The sequence below is a fragment of the Melopsittacus undulatus genome, chromosome 5 (assembly GCF_012275295.1).
Source record: "Melopsittacus undulatus isolate bMelUnd1 chromosome 5, bMelUnd1.mat.Z, whole genome shotgun sequence".
Lineage (NCBI taxonomy): Eukaryota > Metazoa > Chordata > Aves > Psittaciformes > Psittaculidae > Melopsittacus > Melopsittacus undulatus.
In genome coordinates, this window is record NC_047531.1 from 36,328,924 (window position 1) to 36,346,784 (window position 17,861).

Consider the following 17,861-nt stretch of genomic DNA (forward strand, 5'->3'; position numbering starts at 1 on the left):
TAAACATATCCTCATATCAAAGTCTTGTTCTGAAATGAATTTGGGTGAGCATGCATAACTGGGAAGACTTTCCTGCCTTAGAAATGAAGCAGAAAACTTGCTTAAGATTTCCCTGTCATAACAAACAACAAAGTTACTTTCAAGTTAAGTATGAGAGAAGACAGAAGAAATCAAAACATGAAATCAAAGGGAAAAAGGAATTAGTTACAGCCGAGCGGAAAAGCTCAAAGATTTGAAGGGGAGCAATCTTGAGGCTTGATTTTAATTAAAGCTGCTAAAAACTCATCAGAATTATATTCTAGAACAAGGATGAGGAAGAAAAAAGGAGCCTTCCCCCCAACAAAGCATGTTAGAAACCATCAGACCCTGCAGCTGAATTCCATCTCACACAGATGACACACAGGAGAGAGCTTAATTAAATAAGTTTATTGTCTAACGTTTACAGTTGTACATTGCCGCTGTAAAGTGCGACAAAGATCTGCAGCAGGAACTCCTCATTCTCCCTTTCCCTCCCCTGAACAGTGCTTGAGGAACCAGGCCTTGTTCTTTAAACTCACAGAAGCAAAGTGGACGTGAAGTTTTAAGGGCACAGCTTGCACAAGTACAGGTTGAAATGGAACAGCGGGGCTCAATTCCCAGTGGGACAGCAGCTGCCACCACACTGTCCCCCCCACAGCAGGGCAAGATCCCTGGGCCCTGTGATGCAGCAAACCCACCCCTGAACCAGCTCCCAGGTGAGATGCGTATCAGCCTCTGGTAAAACATGACTGTCCACCCTCAGAGCTAAGAGAGAAATGCCCGAGTGGAGACAGTGCAAAAGAAGGAGTGCCCAGTTCAGTGATGGGGAAATGCAAGTTAAAAAAGTATAAAAAACTAACATAAAATTCAAGGTCCAGATACATTTTGTCACATGGCAATTAATTTTGAATTCAGATTTCTTTTTTCTCTTAAGGACAGGGAGACAAAGTTAACATTTGAATACTGTGTGCAAAAAGTGTTTACTGACACCAAACTGATACATTTGAGCATCTCACTGCAGTGTTTGGACAGCAAGGTAGATGAACTGGTTTCCAGCATCACAGGCAACACTAGATAATACTTAAACAAGATAGATAATGTAAACTGGATTCTTAAGGCAGCCGGTACTAATGCTGCTCACAGGCGCTGCTCGGTGCCCATTCCAGGAATGGGCCACCCAGCACTTGAAAACAAGTCAAAAGAAAATAGCATTGTTGGATTAAATGATGCATGTTGTCAAAATACTTTCCCTTTCCACACAAACCATGAAATGTTTGGACAGCTAGAAAAATAATGCACCTACTCCTCCAACCTCAGCCTGTTCTTTTACAAATATTTCAAAGTACTGATAAATAATAGTGACTGCCAGCAGAATGCCAGTGCCCGAGCCAATGGCACCCAGGAAGTCAGCCAGTACTGAAAGGGCACCAATGCACAATCCACCAAATGCAGCAGCTGTAGGGATATACCTGCACCACAGGGAAAGAGAAAACAAAAGTATTCACCGTCATGAATCTTCACCCAAGGGCTCAAACAATGCATCTGCTACTATAGCGATCAACTGGAATACTGAGTGACAAAAGTTGCGGGAGGGGATTCTCCTCCTCCACTCTGCTTTCATGAGAGCCCCTGCAGTCCTGTGCCCAGCTCTAAGGCCCCCAACATAATAAGGAGGTGGAGCTGCTGTTGCGAGTCAAGAGGAGGCTGTGAAGATGCTGTGAGGGCTGAAGCAGCTCTGCTCTGGAGCCACGCTGAGAGAGTTGGGCTACCTCAGCCTGGAGAAGGCTCCTTAAGGTGAGAACTTAGAGCAGCTCCAGTGCCTAAAGGGGACTGGTACAGACTCAAGAGAGAGGCTATTTACAAGTGCATGCAGAGACAGGACAAGGAGGAATGGCTTCAAACTGCCTGAAGATATTTAGATTAGACATTAGAAGAAACTCTTCCCTGTGAGGGTGCTGAGGCACTGGCACAGGGTGCCCAGAGAAGCTGTGGCTGCCCCATCCCTGGCAGTGCTCAAGGCCAGGTTGGACACAGGGGCTTGGAGCAACCTGCTCTAGTGGAAGGTGTCCCTGCCCGTGGCAGGGGCTTGGAGCTGGATGAGTTTTAAGGTCCCTTTCAGATGAAACCTTTCTATGTTCTATGTAATTTCGCATTGCAAATGGAATTCTGCCATGAGCCATCTTCCGTATTTGTACAAAGTAAAGACTAAAATAAATATTCACCAAGAGGGAAGCTGTGTGAATAATCGAACACTGGCAAAGCTTTTCACTGCACAGGATAGCACACATGTATGGAGAATTGCTGTTCAACCTCCACAGGAGCCAGATAACTACTCTGACTGAAACACAAAGGGATACATCTACCTTTCCATAGAGACCAGCAGGATTTGTGTACCGCATGAAATACCACTTTTATAGCATCAGCTTAGTTCAGGAATGGTAAATTAAATACCTGTAAAACCCAAGGAATCTTCCTTGTACAAACACAGCAGAGATTCAGGACAAATTCCCTCATTATGCCACTTACACAAGGGCTGCTACAGGTAAATCTATTATCTACTGCTGTAAATGCCTTGTGTGTTACCAGGAACAGCTAAAAGAACCCAGACACATGCAGTGGAAAGAGGTCTCCAATGTTTCCAAGAACACCTGCTCTAGCTGGCAGCACCCTCAAGCAACCTGTGGGAAGTCACCATTTCCTTACCTGTTCAGCTCATGAACCATTGAAGTGTCCCTGTGGCCTCTCATCACCATCTGCTGCTCTTTGAGTTGCTTGGCAACCTGCAAAAAAGAGAGTTTTATGGAACTGCTGCAGTGTTTCATAGTCACCTGATATTTAGTCAGAGGAGTAACTGATGAGTGATCAGCCAGGCAGGTCTAAACGAAGACATCTAGGCAGGTTTATCGCAACACCTACGTCTTTCGCTGATGAGCCAGACACCTCAATCCAAGTCTTGGAGAAGAACGCACAGGATCCCAACATAAATATGATATAAACTATGACATGGACAGGATCCTCAAATATTGCACCCATGGATTCAGGGGGGGACAGGTAGTAGCACAGGCCACCAACAGGGTAAGAGCGAGCAGGGCCACCACCACTGACGTCCTGTGAGAGGGGAAGAAAAAGGGAATCAGTTATTTTGCCAAGAAAGGTTGGAATAAATGATCCTTGAGGTCATTCCAATCTGGTATTCTATGAGACTCCTCACAGACCTCTGACATTCCTATCATGGAATGGTTTGGGTTGGAAGGGATCTTAAAGCTCATCCAGCTCCAACCCCTGCCACAGGCAGGGACACCTTCCACTAGAGCAGGTTGCTCCAAACCCTGTCCAATCTGGCCTTGAACACTGCCAGGGATGGGGCAGCCACAGCTTCTCTGGGCACCCTGTGCCAGCGCCTCAGCACCCTCACAGGGAAGAGCTTCTTCCCAATATCTAATCTGAATCTCCCCTCTGTCTAAAGTACTATCCTGTATTTTCAGAAGAATTCCTCTTCAGTGTTTAGAAAAGTTTTTATATATAAATGTTCAGAAGTATTCAGCTTTCTGCTGCTTAAATATTAGTTTCACAATGAACTAATATGTACAAACAGTTAATATTAAGTGGTAAAATACTTACTGCCCATTGTCCTAGTAAATTCACCAAGAAGTTGCCACTAAAACGAACGGACAGCATCTGGGAAATGACATAGAGGTTTGAAACTAGGGCAGACTGCAGAATGATGGGAATGTTGGAGGTATAGAAGAGCTTGATCGGATAGCTACTGTACTGTCCCCGGTAGCGTGCAGATTTGATGGGTAAATCAACACGAAACCCCTATGGAAAGAACACAAACACACCAGGCTTATTTCCAGCACAGAAGGTGTTCCTCAAATGCCAAAAAGCCATTCCTGACCAGAGCCTTCTGACTGGATAAACAACGAGTGCAAGGTCTGAGACAGTAAAATCCAGAGGTTTTCTGCCACAGCCTGGATCCAAATTTTAAGGAGTTGTAAGTGTTACTGCTTGGTTTTATTATGTTCTTTTTACATAATCTCTCATCTGCTAAATGACATCCCTTTAACATACACTTTATAAAATAGGGCTCAATAAAAGACTTTAACTTAAGTAGCCATTTATCAGCAGGAATTGTGGGGTAAGGCCCATCCCTCTGGGATGGGCCTCTGGCTGATTAGAGCCAAGAAAAGCCACATGGATTTGAAAACCACATAAACCAAGTTTTTTCTGCCAGCACTGACTCAACAGCTTAAAAAGAATAATAATAGATCACATTTTAGTCACACGCACAAACAAGAAAATCACCCTATGGATCCTGCTTTAGTGTCCACTTTAGTAAATACTTAAAAGTTTATACTTATATACTTGGTATTTAAGCATAAGCTTAAGCAGTTAATACTTAAATTTTAAGGAATTATATTTAATGCTAGCTAAAGATTTCAAGAAACTGAGGGGACAACCAAATCAGCTCTGCACTGATTACATGGCTGTTTCTAGAGTAAATCCATTCATACCCACCCCAAAGCAGGAAGGCTCTTCACTGTGTCCAAGAATATGCTTCCAAGTCACTGATGAGTATTCAGCCATATCTGTGTGACAACTACTGCAATTCCAGAAGCCATTCTTAATAAAATTACTCTCATAGGGTGTATGTCATTTAATGGAATGTGGGCTACAGAACTTAACAGCAACACTGTCCCAGAGGTATGCTACTGAACAACAGTACTGGAACAAAGAGCGTTCATTGCTCAAAGCTGAAAGACTCGACTTTAATTTGTGCATTTCCCCCCAGTGACTGCAGTGTTTAGGGTCTGTGCACTCCCACTTCTGCAGCTGCAGAGCTACTATGAGGAATGAGATGGTTTAGTGTGAGGTGTCCCTGCCCATGGCATAGGGGTTGGAACTGGATGATCTTAAGGTCCTTTCCAACCATAACTATTCTGATTCCATGAATTGCTCATTTTACCTGGAAATAGATGACTACAGCAAATACAAACACTGTAGCAATCAGGTTCATGAGATTGGGTAGATTCTGTCGGTAAAAAGCTTCCCGCAAAGCCCGGACCTTGTCGGTTCTTGTAGCCAGAAGGTGAAATAAGGCAATCACAGCCCCCTCAAACTCTGTCCCTGCACGCAACAGAAGAGTAAAAGGAATTTTAATCTGTAATTAAAAAATCTGTTAAAAAATTGCATCTTTGTTTTGGAAATTTGACACAGTAAAATCTGGTACAATAGGACATAAATCCTGTTTCAACAGATGCATCACAATACAAGATTCTGGTTTAGCTTACAGATTGTAGATGAATCTACCAAAACATAATTCTTGGTTAAAACAACCAACCAAATCCCCAAACCAATAAAAAAACCCCGAAGTCACACACATGAAAGAATACACTTTTCCTTTCTTTTCTGGGGCAGAAAAATGATTAGAAGTAATGAACAATGAGGAAAATAGCTTTAGAAAAGGAGTAATAAAATACGACAAAGCTACTAAGGTGAAATGAAAGCAAACTAAAATAATGGCTCAGGACCCCAAATGTATTAAACTAGTTAACTCCTTGATGCGACAGCCTGTATCGCAATTTAGCATTGCTTATTTCTAGTGTCTCAGGACAACCAGATACTGTCAGTGACTGGCTGAGGAATGAAGAGATGGTAGTGTCTGAAGACTCAAACCATTTTAAAGTTATTTGGAGGCACTAACTATAAAAGCATCCTACAGCCACAAGTAATGGTTGGACCATAACCAGCTCCTCTGAACACAGTACTTCTTCTCTGTTTAGTCTGTAGGGACTAAATGATGCTGAAACAAGACTAATTCAGTTTGGAAATCCACAATCTTCAGTCAGGGGGCTTTAACTGCTGCAATTCAAATCAGCAACGGGAAACTTGCAGGTTATTTATTCATCTTCACGTAAGTCAGACCAATTTTGATCTTCAGTGTTAGACATTTAACTTTAGAAGGTAATCATAGAATAGTTTGGGTTGGAAGGAACCTTAAAGCTCATCCAGCTCTAAGCCCCTGCCACAGGCAGGGACACCTTCCACTAGAACAGGTTGCTCCAAGCCCCTGTGTCCAACCCGGCCTTGAACACTGCCAGGGATGGGGCAGCCACAGCTTCTCTGGGCACCCTGTGCTGGTGCCTCAGCACCCTCACAGGGAAGAGCTTCTGCCTAAGAGCTCATCTCAATCTCCCCTCTGTCAGGTTAAAGCCATTCCCTTTTGCCAGTTCCTCTCCAGGTCTCTTGCTGACCCCTTTAGGCACTGGAAGCTGCTCTAAGGTCTCCCTGGAGCCTTCTCTTCTCCAGGCTGAAGCAGCCCAGCTCTCTCAACCTAATAATAATTATCACACATTAAAACATTTTTAATAGCCATCAGATAAGCACTGAAAGTTTCTGTGTAAGTACACATCCACTGAAACACATTATAACTAACTGTAATGGCACAAGTACCTCTGCCAGTGTTGATGGTAGTAGGACTGAAGGCCTTCCAGACAATGGTTTCACAGATATTGGTAGCAATAAACAGGGAGATACCAGATCCCAAGCCATAGCCTTTCTGTAGCAACTCATCCAACAGCAACACAATCAAACCAGCAACAAACAGCTGTGGGAAAAGGAACAGAACTGAGCAGAAAGAAGAGTAAATCAAGTCAAGAATTGGTATTAATTCCCTGCTTCTGTATTTTCATCATGTTGGAGTGTGTTGAGGAAGTTTTTTACCTATACATCATTCCTGCAGTATTTCTTCTCTCTCACGTACAAACGCCTGCACATCTCACCTGGCAACAATCCCTGTGACTGTTCAACACAGACACTTGCAAACAGATTACTCAGTAAGCATTGCATTTTGGGCATTTACTGCTTTGCTCTACAGGATAATGTCTCAAAGCCATATCTGTACTGTTCAGTGAGAAGTCCTTCATGATACTTAACAGCAGCTACTGCTTCAAAGTCTACTAATTCCTTTACTTTGAGTTAAACAGCCACTCCTATCTAAAACAGTTCTGATACTAACTATCCCAGCTTTCTCCTCCTTTAAGGAATATTTAGGATTTCTCATATATAGACAGGTACAAATGGTGACAGTTTACAGCATTAAAAAGAAATAAATAAAAGGCAACCAGACATAAAAAGGATTTTTCTTTCCAGCTATATTGTATCAATCAGCCTCAGTTACACACAAAATAGCTCATTACAAACCTGAATTATAATAAGAAGACAAATTCCAGCACCCATTTCAGCAGGATCTCCATACATTCCAGTCATAACATACACAATGGCTTGCCCAATGGTAATAATCATCCCAAATACTAAAACAAGAGAGAAAGCAAATCATTTAAATATCCTTTGCTGCAATCACCTACCAAAGAAATCTCAGAGCTACTATCCCTTAGGCAGGCTGCTTTCCCCAGAGTAAAAACGTGCTCACTGCTTTCCATTGGAACAGTGCTTACACTTCTGAGCTCCATTGAACAGGGCTCTGTCTTTTGGAGTGTCACCAACTTCAATGATCTTCGCTCCAGCCAGCAGCTGCATGATCAAACCAGAAGTCACAATGGGGGAGATACCCAATTCCATCAAAGTACCTGAACAGGAAGAAAAAGTAACACTATCAGATATTAGGATATTAGGAACAATTTCTTCACCGAGAGGGTGCTCAGGCATTGGAACAGGCTGCCAAGGCAGTGCTGGAGTCACCATCCCTGGAAGTGTTCAAAAACCATGTAAATGAGGCTCTTAGTGACGTGGTTTAGCAGTGATCTCAGCAGTGCTGGGGAAATGGTTGGAGTTGATGATCGTAAAGGTCTTTTCCAACCTACTTGATTCTATGATTCTAATTGCCACTCAAACACCTCTCCTAAAGAATTCTCCTCTGAGGATATTAGGTCTGGTGAAAGGTTTCTGAGCTATAAGGAACACTTTTCATAATGCTTCCAACATACTCTATTCCAGCCCAGGTATGATCAAGGCAAAGACTGTAATCTCCACACAAAAGAAGGCTGCTGTGCTAAAATCTGTCATTTTGAAGGCAGCATGAAAAACCCGTGTAGCATTTCACCTCAAATACTTCTGTGGAACCATGCTAACACCAGAGGTCAATGTAAACTGAAGCTCAGCTTTTTGGCACAGCCTATCAAGGACCAGTACATACACAGCTACTCAGCCCAGTGGCTTCCCTTTGTCTCACCCCACCTCTGGAAGGGGCCCCCTCTCTGGGGGGAGGTATCAGGCTTTTCCTATGGATCAGTCATTTATTCAGAAGCTTTGAGTGACATGTGCTGCCTAACAATAGGAGGGACTGCCCCTCTTACAGTATAAGGAAAAAAGTGGCTATCCATCCCCTAGCCACTTTTTTCCAGAGATGAACACATCTGGGATATGCACATTTCATGGCAAAGAATCTCTTTTTTTTTTTTAGGATCTCTTTCTCTCTCTTTCTATAGATGAGTATCTACCTTAGATGCTCCCTGATGCCTTTCCCTGAGTGTTTCTTTAGTTGCACTGTATCCTTTGTGGCATGGCAGATTAGGATTGTGCAATATTCACTTTGTGGTGCTTTACAGATGTGTGCAGGCATTTCTTTTGAGCTTCTCAACCCGTACTTAAGCCATGAGGTTTTCCCTCTTATCGCTCAATAGCTTCATTTCCGGAAGAGCCTTTCATAAGTCATTTGAATTCAACAAAGGGGTTTTGGGCACCTTCCTTATTGTCTAGAGTCTTCATTTCTGCCTAACTACCATTGGTAGTCTTCATTTCAGCTCTACCTTTTCAAAAATTCAAATCTCTACTTCTCCAACAGCAAGGAAATGAGGATGTCAAAAACTTCAGCTTTTACCTCCCATCCTCCAATGATCTCCAGTCACTTGACTTAGGTGAAAAGTAACCTTCCCATTCCTGCTTTTTAGTGCTTTCAGTCTCTCTAATCTTCTTTTTGGGTAATGAACAGCTTATTTTGTATCTGCTAATGAGACATAAGAGTTTTATATATAAATTCTGCAGTAGGGTTTGAAGTAGGTAGCTTATTTACCCTCATTCTATGATTCTATGTGCTATCTTCACTGGTGTGACCAAATTAGCCATTCCTAAATAATTTGTAGCTTCACATTAGAGGGTTCCACTGATTTTCTTAGTTCCAGCAGTTTCCATGATACAGATGAGGTCAGTGTCTCCATTCAGAGTCACATGTGAGATCACCCATCTGAGTTTTGATTTCTAGCATTAGTTTAAGTCTTCTTATACATTTGGTTGCTAGCCACTTCTCTATTCTAAACTAAGTTAGTTTGGCTTTGCTAAACCATCAGCCTCATCACCTCTGCCCTTAACTTTCCCACCTGTAAAACTACTCACATACACTGCTGTCAAAATACTATGAGGCACATGTCTAGCCTAGACTCTCATACTGCACACTAGTGCTGTTTGTAAGTGGTGGGGCAGAAGATTCCCTGTCCCATATATTAATCAGAAAGAGGCTGCTCTACAATTCAAAAGAGAATCATCCCAGAACTTCAGAATCAAAATTAATCTCATCTACATGTCAAAGGAAACCCCATCGCCAAGATGAACTCCTCGAGGATCAGTCAGTTTTAATTACATATCTGTTAAGAACTTTACAGAGTGTTTCAACATGACATCTGGTATGAAATTTTACAGCCAACCATTTATCTCCTGCTCTGTTTTACAGCCATAAAAACAGAGGAAGGAATAATCTACTAACCTCTGTTTGATGCAAGAATAACTCGCATCCAATAGAACGGATCTGCAGAATCTGATGACATGATTCCAAACAAAGGTATCTGTCAAAGCACACAACAGTGTTAGACATACAAAAAGCCAGCATGCATTAATCCAAAACTCTTAGTGCACAATGGTTCAACTATTACAGTCTTTAGAATAATTTATTCCAATTCTTTTTAATTAAACCGGATGCATTGACACTGTCTATTTTAATCCCCCAACTGGGGTATGACTCAGAGGACTAAACTAAGACCCTTCTGCTTTTTTCCTGTAGGAAAAAGCAGAAACCCCTAGAAAGAATCAGTGCCCATAAACCAGATTCCTGCAGTTAAAGATGTAAATGCCTGACATGTCATTCTGGAATACTACAACTCCCCAGAAGAACAGAAAAAGCATAAAACTAGTTACCCACCACAGATCATCCACAGAACAAGGGAAAACATCAGATGACTTAATGCCATTACTTATTTCACCAAATCTTTGCAGCAAAGTTTCAAATAAAGAGAGAGATAACTGTAGCAAAGCATCTTGGAGATGACAGAAGCAAGCAGGGGTTTAATTCTTTCTTTTAAACTGTCCTAAGTAGAATTTATTTCCCATACAAATTAAAGATACAACATAAATTACGATGCAAGTACCTTCTTCCAGCAAGTTTAAACATCCAAATGCCACAGCTGGTGATGTGTTTTAAAATATCCCATGCAGAGCTGTCAAAGTTAGCCAAGTTTATACAAACCTTCCAACATTCTATATGTCAATCCTGAGGGATTTTGAACTCTTTACAACTCTTCTGCATCACAAAAGCAGTAGACCAGGAACCTAGGCAAGCTTATAGATTTATTCCTGAAAACTCCAGTCTGCATCATCCAATTTTCTTATTCAATTACTATAATATTTTGTACAGATTCAAAATCTTAATGATGCATATATTCAGCAGGTAGATAAACTACATGTTGTTCCAGCTCTGGTATCATTCACACCTCCTCCTTCCAAACAAATAGGTCAGTACAAGAGCTGTGTTTTAGCCTTTCAACAGTCCTTCAGTGTTGTAAACAGTCATTATTAAACTACTGCTCCAGAGTCTGGAATTGGTAAGTTGATAAATATAACTTAAAAAGCCTGATTCTGAAGATGAACAGTTCATTTAAAGTATGAAAATATAAAATACAGTTCAGTCTAAGAGGTCTACAAGCTCTAAAAAACTATGCATCAAGTAATACATGGATTCTTAATGAAACCCAGCAAAACAACACTATCTGTTTACAACCCAGGTACAGGTTCTAGGAACTCCTGCAACTATGAGTAATAAAGACCATGTCAATGTTTACAAAGAGCTCTGTTTTGGAGGGGGTGGCTGATGTCTTTGCCAGTATATTCACAAAACCCAAGTTCTGAATGTCAAGTTAAAGACCTCAGGAAAACATTTTCCTGCAATCTTTACAACCCATCTGCTTGTTCAAGAGGAATCAGGTAAAAGGTCAATTCTGTTTCACTCAACACTGCTAAAATGTCAATTTAGCTATGAGCAGAGGGTAAAAAAGACATCAGATTGCTCAGTTTGCTTATGCTGCTCAGTGTGTAATCGGCTCGGCTGTTGACCCTGCAGCCAGTATTCTCATCTGATAGGAGCCTTCATATAACAAGAAAAAACAAGATGTATTTTAGACTAAATAGAAAAAATAGTCTGTGAAAACATACATAATCCATAATAAAGACTACTTCAGAGAATCAGGTTTAACTAAAGTATTAAATACTTCATCGTAAAGTAGCAGATCAACATGAAACACAAACACCTCACCCTTTTAGCATTCTATTTGATATGTACAGAATACACAGTGTCTGAACAGAGGGAACATCAACACCCACCTGGCAGCATACTAAGAAAATGAAGAGCGTGATGGCTGTCCATAGCACCTTCTCTCTGAACTGGATCTACAGAACAGATCATAGAGGTTAATGTGTTCACTGGATGTAGAACTGTCACTGTGCAGAAACAATGCTGAGTAAAAATAATGAAATTAACTAAATGCAAAGATATTGAACCAACAGCATCATCCCTCATTAGAATTTAATATTTCATATTTTATAGAGACAGTCATGGGCTTCTGTGTAGCTAGAGAAACCTGGGCTCTGGCAGACAGCATAGCTGAGACTCAGTCAGTAGAATGTATTTTATATAGGATTGTAATAGTGGGTATTTACAGAAAAGCAACAGCATGGCTAAAAACACAGAGACACCAGAACAAGCAGGAAAGATTAATGCAAACCCCCCTTTATGTCAGTGATTAGTGCTGTAGGCTTCAACAGGTTGGAAGCACTGTTTTGTAAGGCTGGAAGTTACTAAACTAAAGCACTATACATTTATTTAAGAGACTTAACTGCTGTGAAGACAAGTGAGAAGAACCAGAAGAACCATGAAGTTTGGGCAGTAATTCAAAATGCTTAGAATTAAGTTCTTCAAAGGGTGTTAGAAGAAGCTTAAAATCACCATCATCTTCATGAACACAGACCACAAAATAATTTTTGGACTCCATTTTTTTCCCCCCTCAAAAATGCTTTTATTGATGCAGACTATATATTACTTTTAAAAGGATGTCAGATTAATGATCATTAGTCACTAATACATTGAAGAGAATCTCATTTGAGGCAACTGTAATTAGTCCCAGGCACAAGAGAAGAATCACAAGATTTAAATTTGAACCAGAGGATTGCTCAAAGTATGAGGTAGAAAGAAATGCTCCCAAAGAGACCAGAGAGCACCAAGATGCTGTTTTAAGTTCCCACCTCTCCTCCATGGACCAGAAACACTGGGATAAGTGTGCTCACTGGAGGCAAGAGTACCACAGCTACTAGAACGTGACATGAACTAACAGGTAAGACAGATACAGCAGAAATAGAAGCTTTCTGCCTCCAACCACTGAACCTGTCTGGAGAGAAGTAACAAGAAGAAAGATTAGTGCCTGGTTTTATTGGTGCTGAACACCCACAAATGAGAAACTGCAAACTGATGCAGCAGCACAGCTTCTCAAGCAAGAGAAACGCCATAACAGTATCTTTATAAATTAAATCATGCACTTACTTTGAAGTAAAATAATGCCTCTAATTCAATTTATTTACTGACACTGCCTCACTCTTAAAAGAGGCCAGATGCTAAAAATACAGGAGTACAAAGATAAAAAAAGACAAATAGTGACAGCAGCAAATAAATCCAGACAGTGTCTTGTGTTTGACTTTATGCAGTGCTGACCCACTTTACCAAGTGCTGTTTGAATTTTACAGTTCAGATTTTAAGTACAGACTTGTAAAACAAAAACACTTAATCAAAGGATCTCTGCAGCCTCACTGTTAACCTCAGCTCCCAGGCCATCACTCACATTCTACAACTGCCCTGGCTCTCTCTGTAAGTGCATTGAATATGAGCATAAGAGAAATTCTGCATCACCTAAATCAGAGTTATTTCCAAGAAAAACAGTCTCTCTGATTCAAAAAGATGGGAAAAATAAGCCCAGGAGGCAGCTGAATCTGTATGCCAGGAACAACAAATAACAGACTGGTACAAAAACACTGCAAGCACAAGTGGTAACAAGCACAGGGATGATACTTTCATCATCTGATCAGATTCACTTGGACATTTTATTCCTTTGACATTTTTCTTGTAATTTGTGAAACTGAAGGGACTTAAGCTCCATCTTCTTGCTGTTCTGAACAGTGTGTTCTACTTAGAAAAATCTGTGCTTATGAGGGAAATACGAACTGATATCACTAACTACAAAGTAGCAATTGCTTCTGTTCATTGAGTTGGCCAGAACACAAAAGCAGCACTCCCCACTGACAGAAAACATCTCTCAGTAAGAGCCCAACTGAATCAAAACTCCACCTTCACTTCATGCCCTGCTGCCGGCTGGCACAGAGTTCATTTTCTTCCTATAACTGGTACAGCATAGACAAAATAGATTTCTTTTTCTATTTTGTTATCTTCATTTCTTGTCCGGGCCTTAACCAACCCACTAAAACCATTACTACTAATGACGTCTGCCAGTGCCAGCTTGCAAGAAAACAGTAACAAAGAATTAATTAGATAGAATGTTCTAACTCACTTGATAAACTACACATGAGCAAGGCATAGCACTTAAGATGGTCAAAGGGCTCTTCAGTGTCAGAAGGAATCCCCGTTATATTTTCACTTCAAATCTGGACAAAGCTGGCAACTGGCAGCCACTGCCCAGACAGCGACCTAGATGGTAATAAAGACAAAGTGACCCAAATAGAGAGGACAGGAATCTTGGCACCTCTCTGAGAATCCTTCATTTGCTCTTAGAGGACATGGACAGACCGAGTCCCTGTTCCTCTCTGGCAAAGAGAAAGGCAGGAGGAAAAAAGAAACCAAAAGCAAGAGAAAAATCACAACTGCCAGTGAGCCCTATAGAAACATCAGTGTCTGTAGATTTCTCTTGGCTTCTTCTTCCCATCCACCCCACCAGACAAAAATGGGATGCATGTGATCAGTTAATCCCAGATAGGCCACAAATCAGCACCAGGGGACTGCACTACGGTTCACCACTGCAGAAACAAAGATGATACCTCCTACCCAGATTCGGAGCATCCAAATCTTAGCTCTGGAGAATACTGCTCTGAACATGACTTTGACCTAAAAAATTGATTTGGGAACCTGTCCCAGGACAGAAAGATGCTGGAAAGCAAGAAGGAAGGACAAATGGAACAAAGAGCCAGGGAATAAATCCCAATCTTTTTAAAACTTAGTTCCAGAAGGGAATAATCAGAAATTGTTAACTCTATTTTCTCCATTGAATCCGGCTGGCTCAGCTATGGTTACTGACACAAACATCTCTGCAGCCAATCCTAACCTTTAGCAACCTCACATCCACCAAAGAAGATTCCCTCAGATGGTGCCATCTTCCCAGATGTGCATTTTCTTTTTAAGAATATAAAAGTCAACATTTAGCTCTTAAGGAATTCTCATGCCAGTCAAATTTCTTACTCCAATTAGAACCTTTGCCACCTAAATGATATATGCTTGCTTCAGTTTTTAAAGTACAGTGGTTATGGGATGGGTTTTTGCCAAGGCAGGTCTCTTCCTGATCTGTAGAAATTCATTAATTTTAATCTGGAAAATGTGCTGAGGAAATGGGAGTCATCTCTAGGCCTAAAGGAACAGAGATCACCTGTAAGTGGACTCAGCTCTCTGATTTCAGAGCCAAGAAAAGTATCGCATCCAGTAGGTGAACAAGAAACAATTACCTGCCCTATATCACAGATCACTTCCCCACTTCATCAGGGTGAATCACAGCTAGGGGAGTAGAAAATATTTTGTGGAAAAGGAAGAACTAACTCTGTGATTATCAATTGGAACAAGTTATCAGAAGGCTCTTAAGAATTATTCACCATGGTAATATTTTACCTTGACATGGATTTCCCTCCTCCAAGGAATATGTCCTACTTCAGAGCCCACTGTCTGTATTTATACTGGAGCATGGACTCTAATATCACAATATCTGTGAACCAGTAAAGGAAGAACATAACATAGCACTCACTTTTCTCTCTGGTTTCTGGATTTCAGGTAACACAGCACAGAATGGCTTAATAACTTCTAAAAATTTTACTGTTCCAGGAAACACACACACAAAAAAGAAAGAAAAAATATTAATGAACCTTTATGAATTCAGAAAGCTTCATACAACTTTATTTAAGTTCTAGGAGAAAACATAAAGAGAATTATTTCATCTACACACTAATTTGGTGTTTGAAAACTAACGGCCTCTTCTTAAAAGAGCTGAAAACAGGGAATAAATGTGAAAGGAAGTTATTTTTCTAATTAATTTGGTACATTCTTTCTGCCGCTGGAATCATTTCAGATGTGACACTGTGCACACCACCAGAAGTGAACTAAACAGTATTCCACCTAAAAATAAATGACCCAGTATCAGCCTGTGCTGGTTAAACACAGAAGGATACTGACATCAGAAATGTAGAGGTATGTTGTGTTTTACAGCAGTGTTTAGCTAAGAAAATAATTCGATCACTAAAATATGTTCAGGAATCATAATTTAAATCACTGCAACTCTTATTCTGACCAGAACTTTGGGCGTTTGTTAAAATGTTTGGTACATGTCTTTTGGCAGTTTCTCCTTTAACATCACAGAAAAGCTCAACAGTTCGAGCTCCTTTTCATGTGTTTGATGCTTAATCTGTCGTCCAAAACTTGCATGTTATTCCCAGCCCCAACACATTCAGACCCCACAGAAAATAATCATACGTCTCCGAAGAAAACGCATTTATTACACCGAAAGCCAAATTTATCAACATTTTAGTCCAAATTTCACGTTTACTTTCACATATTGCGGTGACAAATTCCCCCTGTATTTACTCCAAGTGGCCGCACAGCTCATCACAATCCGCATCCCGCCCCGCAACAGACGGCTCCCAAGCTAAAACACCGAAGCCAAAGGGATGGGATAAGCCAACCCAGCCCACCCCACACGGTGCCGAGCGGTGCTTGGTCTCCCTCAGCCCGGCACGATGAGTTGTAGCCGGGAGAAGGCAGCCCCGCTCCCGCTACACCTCAGACACGCTGGGCCGGCCGGCCAAGTCCTGTCCTGCCCTGCCCTCCCGCAGGCAGCGGCCCCGCTGCCCAGAGCCGCTGCCCCACAGGCCCGGCCGGCTTCCCGGGCCGCCCCCTGCCCGTACTCACTGCCCATGGCGGCGGGGCCAGCCGCTCCCCTCCGCCGCAACCACCGCCGCTACGCTCCGCCGCCTAACGGCGCCGTCACGTGCCGCCGGCGCAGGGCCCCACCCCCTGGCGCGCAGGCATCGCCTCGGACGACTATCGGTGCCCGGCGAGCACGGCGCTGCCGGCGCGGCGGCGAAAGGCGGTATCGGACAGAACGGGGGCTCTCCGAAAGCCACCCCGCTGCAGACTCCGAGGAGAGAGGAGCGGGACCCGCCGCGGGGGAAGCAATCACTGGCACCGGGCGGGTCAGGCTGCCGGCGGACAGCCATGACTGCTAAGGACCCGCTGGTGCCAGCGCTCCCAGAGTGCTCCGAGAGCGGTGAGGGGAGCGGCCTCACACCGTCCCGGCCCCACCTCACACAGCCCCAGCCCCGCCTCACACAGCCCCAGCCCCACCTCACACCGCCACAGCTCCGCCTCACACCGCCACAGCCCCGCCTCACACCGCCACAGCCCCGCCTCACACCGCCACAGCCCCGCCTCACACCTCCACAGCCCCGCCTCACACCGCCACAGCCCCGCCTCACACCTCCACAGCCCCGCCTCACACCTCCACAGCCCCGCCTCACACCGCCACAGCTCCGCCTCACACTGCCACAGCCCCGCCTCACACTGCCACAGCCCCGCCTCACACCGCCACAGCCCCGCCTCACACCGTCCCGGCCCCGCCTCACACCGCCACAGCTCCGCCTCACACCGCCAAGGCCCCGCCTCACACCGCCACAGCCCCGCCTCACACCGCCACAGCTCCGCCTCACACCGCCACAGCCCCACCTTGTCCACACTAGACCACCTCCTGGAAGGAGGCAATCGTCTCTTCCTCACTCTGGATTGCAGCCGTGCTCGGATCCTATCAGTCTTTGAGAGGTTTGAGTACGTTTCCTTGGTAGTGGTGAGAGATGGCACAACTGTGGCTGCCCCATCCCTGGCAGTGTTCAAGGCCAGGTTGGAGCAACCTACTCTAGTGGAAGGTGTCCCTGCCCGTTGTAAGGGGTTGGAATTGGATGAGCTTTAACGTCTTTTCCAACCCAAACCATTCTGTGATTCAACAAAAAGCTTGTTTTCCTGATGTGTTTTCTCCCTGTCACCAAGTTACTGCTGTCTTGAATGAACAGCTCAACCTAACATCTCATTCCTCCGATGTCTTTTCTTTTTCCATTCCTATACTTCTCTCTGAAATCCTGGACACCCCATAATGCACAACTGCTGCAACACTTCCTGTCTGCCCAGTTAGCTTCTCTGCTATCTTAACAGCATGTAAAGCTTCACTTCTGCTTGTGTTAATAGCCCACAAAACTCTCCTGTCCAAGGACTGGAACCTACTCAGTTACCCAGGTGGAAAATTGCCTGGTGCATG

At 43.1% G+C, this 17,861-nt stretch overlaps 1 protein-coding gene across 3 annotated transcripts; it reads right to left on the minus strand.

Annotated features, from left to right (window-relative positions):
• Positions 1 to 407: 407 nt before the first annotated feature.
• On the minus strand, positions 408 to 16,688 carry SEC61A2 (SEC61 translocon subunit alpha 2). 3 transcript variants are annotated; one of them, XM_005143328.3, is made up of 12 exons: positions 16,466 to 16,688; positions 15,309 to 15,376; positions 11,623 to 11,688; positions 9,737 to 9,815; positions 7,476 to 7,607; positions 7,222 to 7,331; positions 6,472 to 6,625; positions 4,985 to 5,145; positions 3,640 to 3,837; positions 2,935 to 3,126; positions 2,722 to 2,798; positions 1,101 to 1,487 (listed from the first exon to the last, which is right to left on the minus strand). In XM_005143328.3, the coding sequence occupies exons 1-12, from the start codon at positions 16,470 to 16,472 to the stop codon at positions 1,301 to 1,303; spliced, it is 1,431 nt and encodes a 476-aa protein (XP_005143385.1). In that variant the 5' UTR covers positions 16,473 to 16,688; the 3' UTR covers positions 1,101 to 1,300. The 3 variants fall into 3 exon arrangements, with proteins under 3 accessions (XP_030899826.1, XP_030899827.1, XP_005143385.1); XM_031043966.2 differs by lacking the exons at positions 15,309 to 15,376; positions 16,466 to 16,688 and adding an exon at positions 12,541 to 12,973 and having other exon boundaries at positions 408 to 1,487; XM_031043967.2 differs by lacking the exons at positions 15,309 to 15,376; positions 16,466 to 16,688 and adding an exon at positions 15,176 to 15,266 and having other exon boundaries at positions 412 to 1,487.
• Between the last annotated feature and the right edge of the window lie 1,173 nt (positions 16,689 to 17,861).

What these genes read in the sequence shown, in the direction of transcription:
- SEC61A2 (XM_031043966.2), bottom strand. Translation starts at nt 12,801, where the DNA reads ATGGCGTTTCTCTTGCTTGAGAAGCTGTGCTGCTGCATCAGTTTGCAG. An exon ending in TACCATCAACACTGGCAGAG is followed by an intron (nt 5,146 to 6,471) that starts GTACTTGTGCCA and finishes TGTTGCGTGCAG; the next exon opens with GGACAGAGTTTGAGGGGGCT. An exon ending in CTGGCTCATCAGCGAAAGAC is followed by an intron (nt 2,799 to 2,934) that starts GTAGGTGTTGCG and finishes TCTTTTTTGCAG; the next exon opens with GTTGCCAAGCAACTCAAAGA.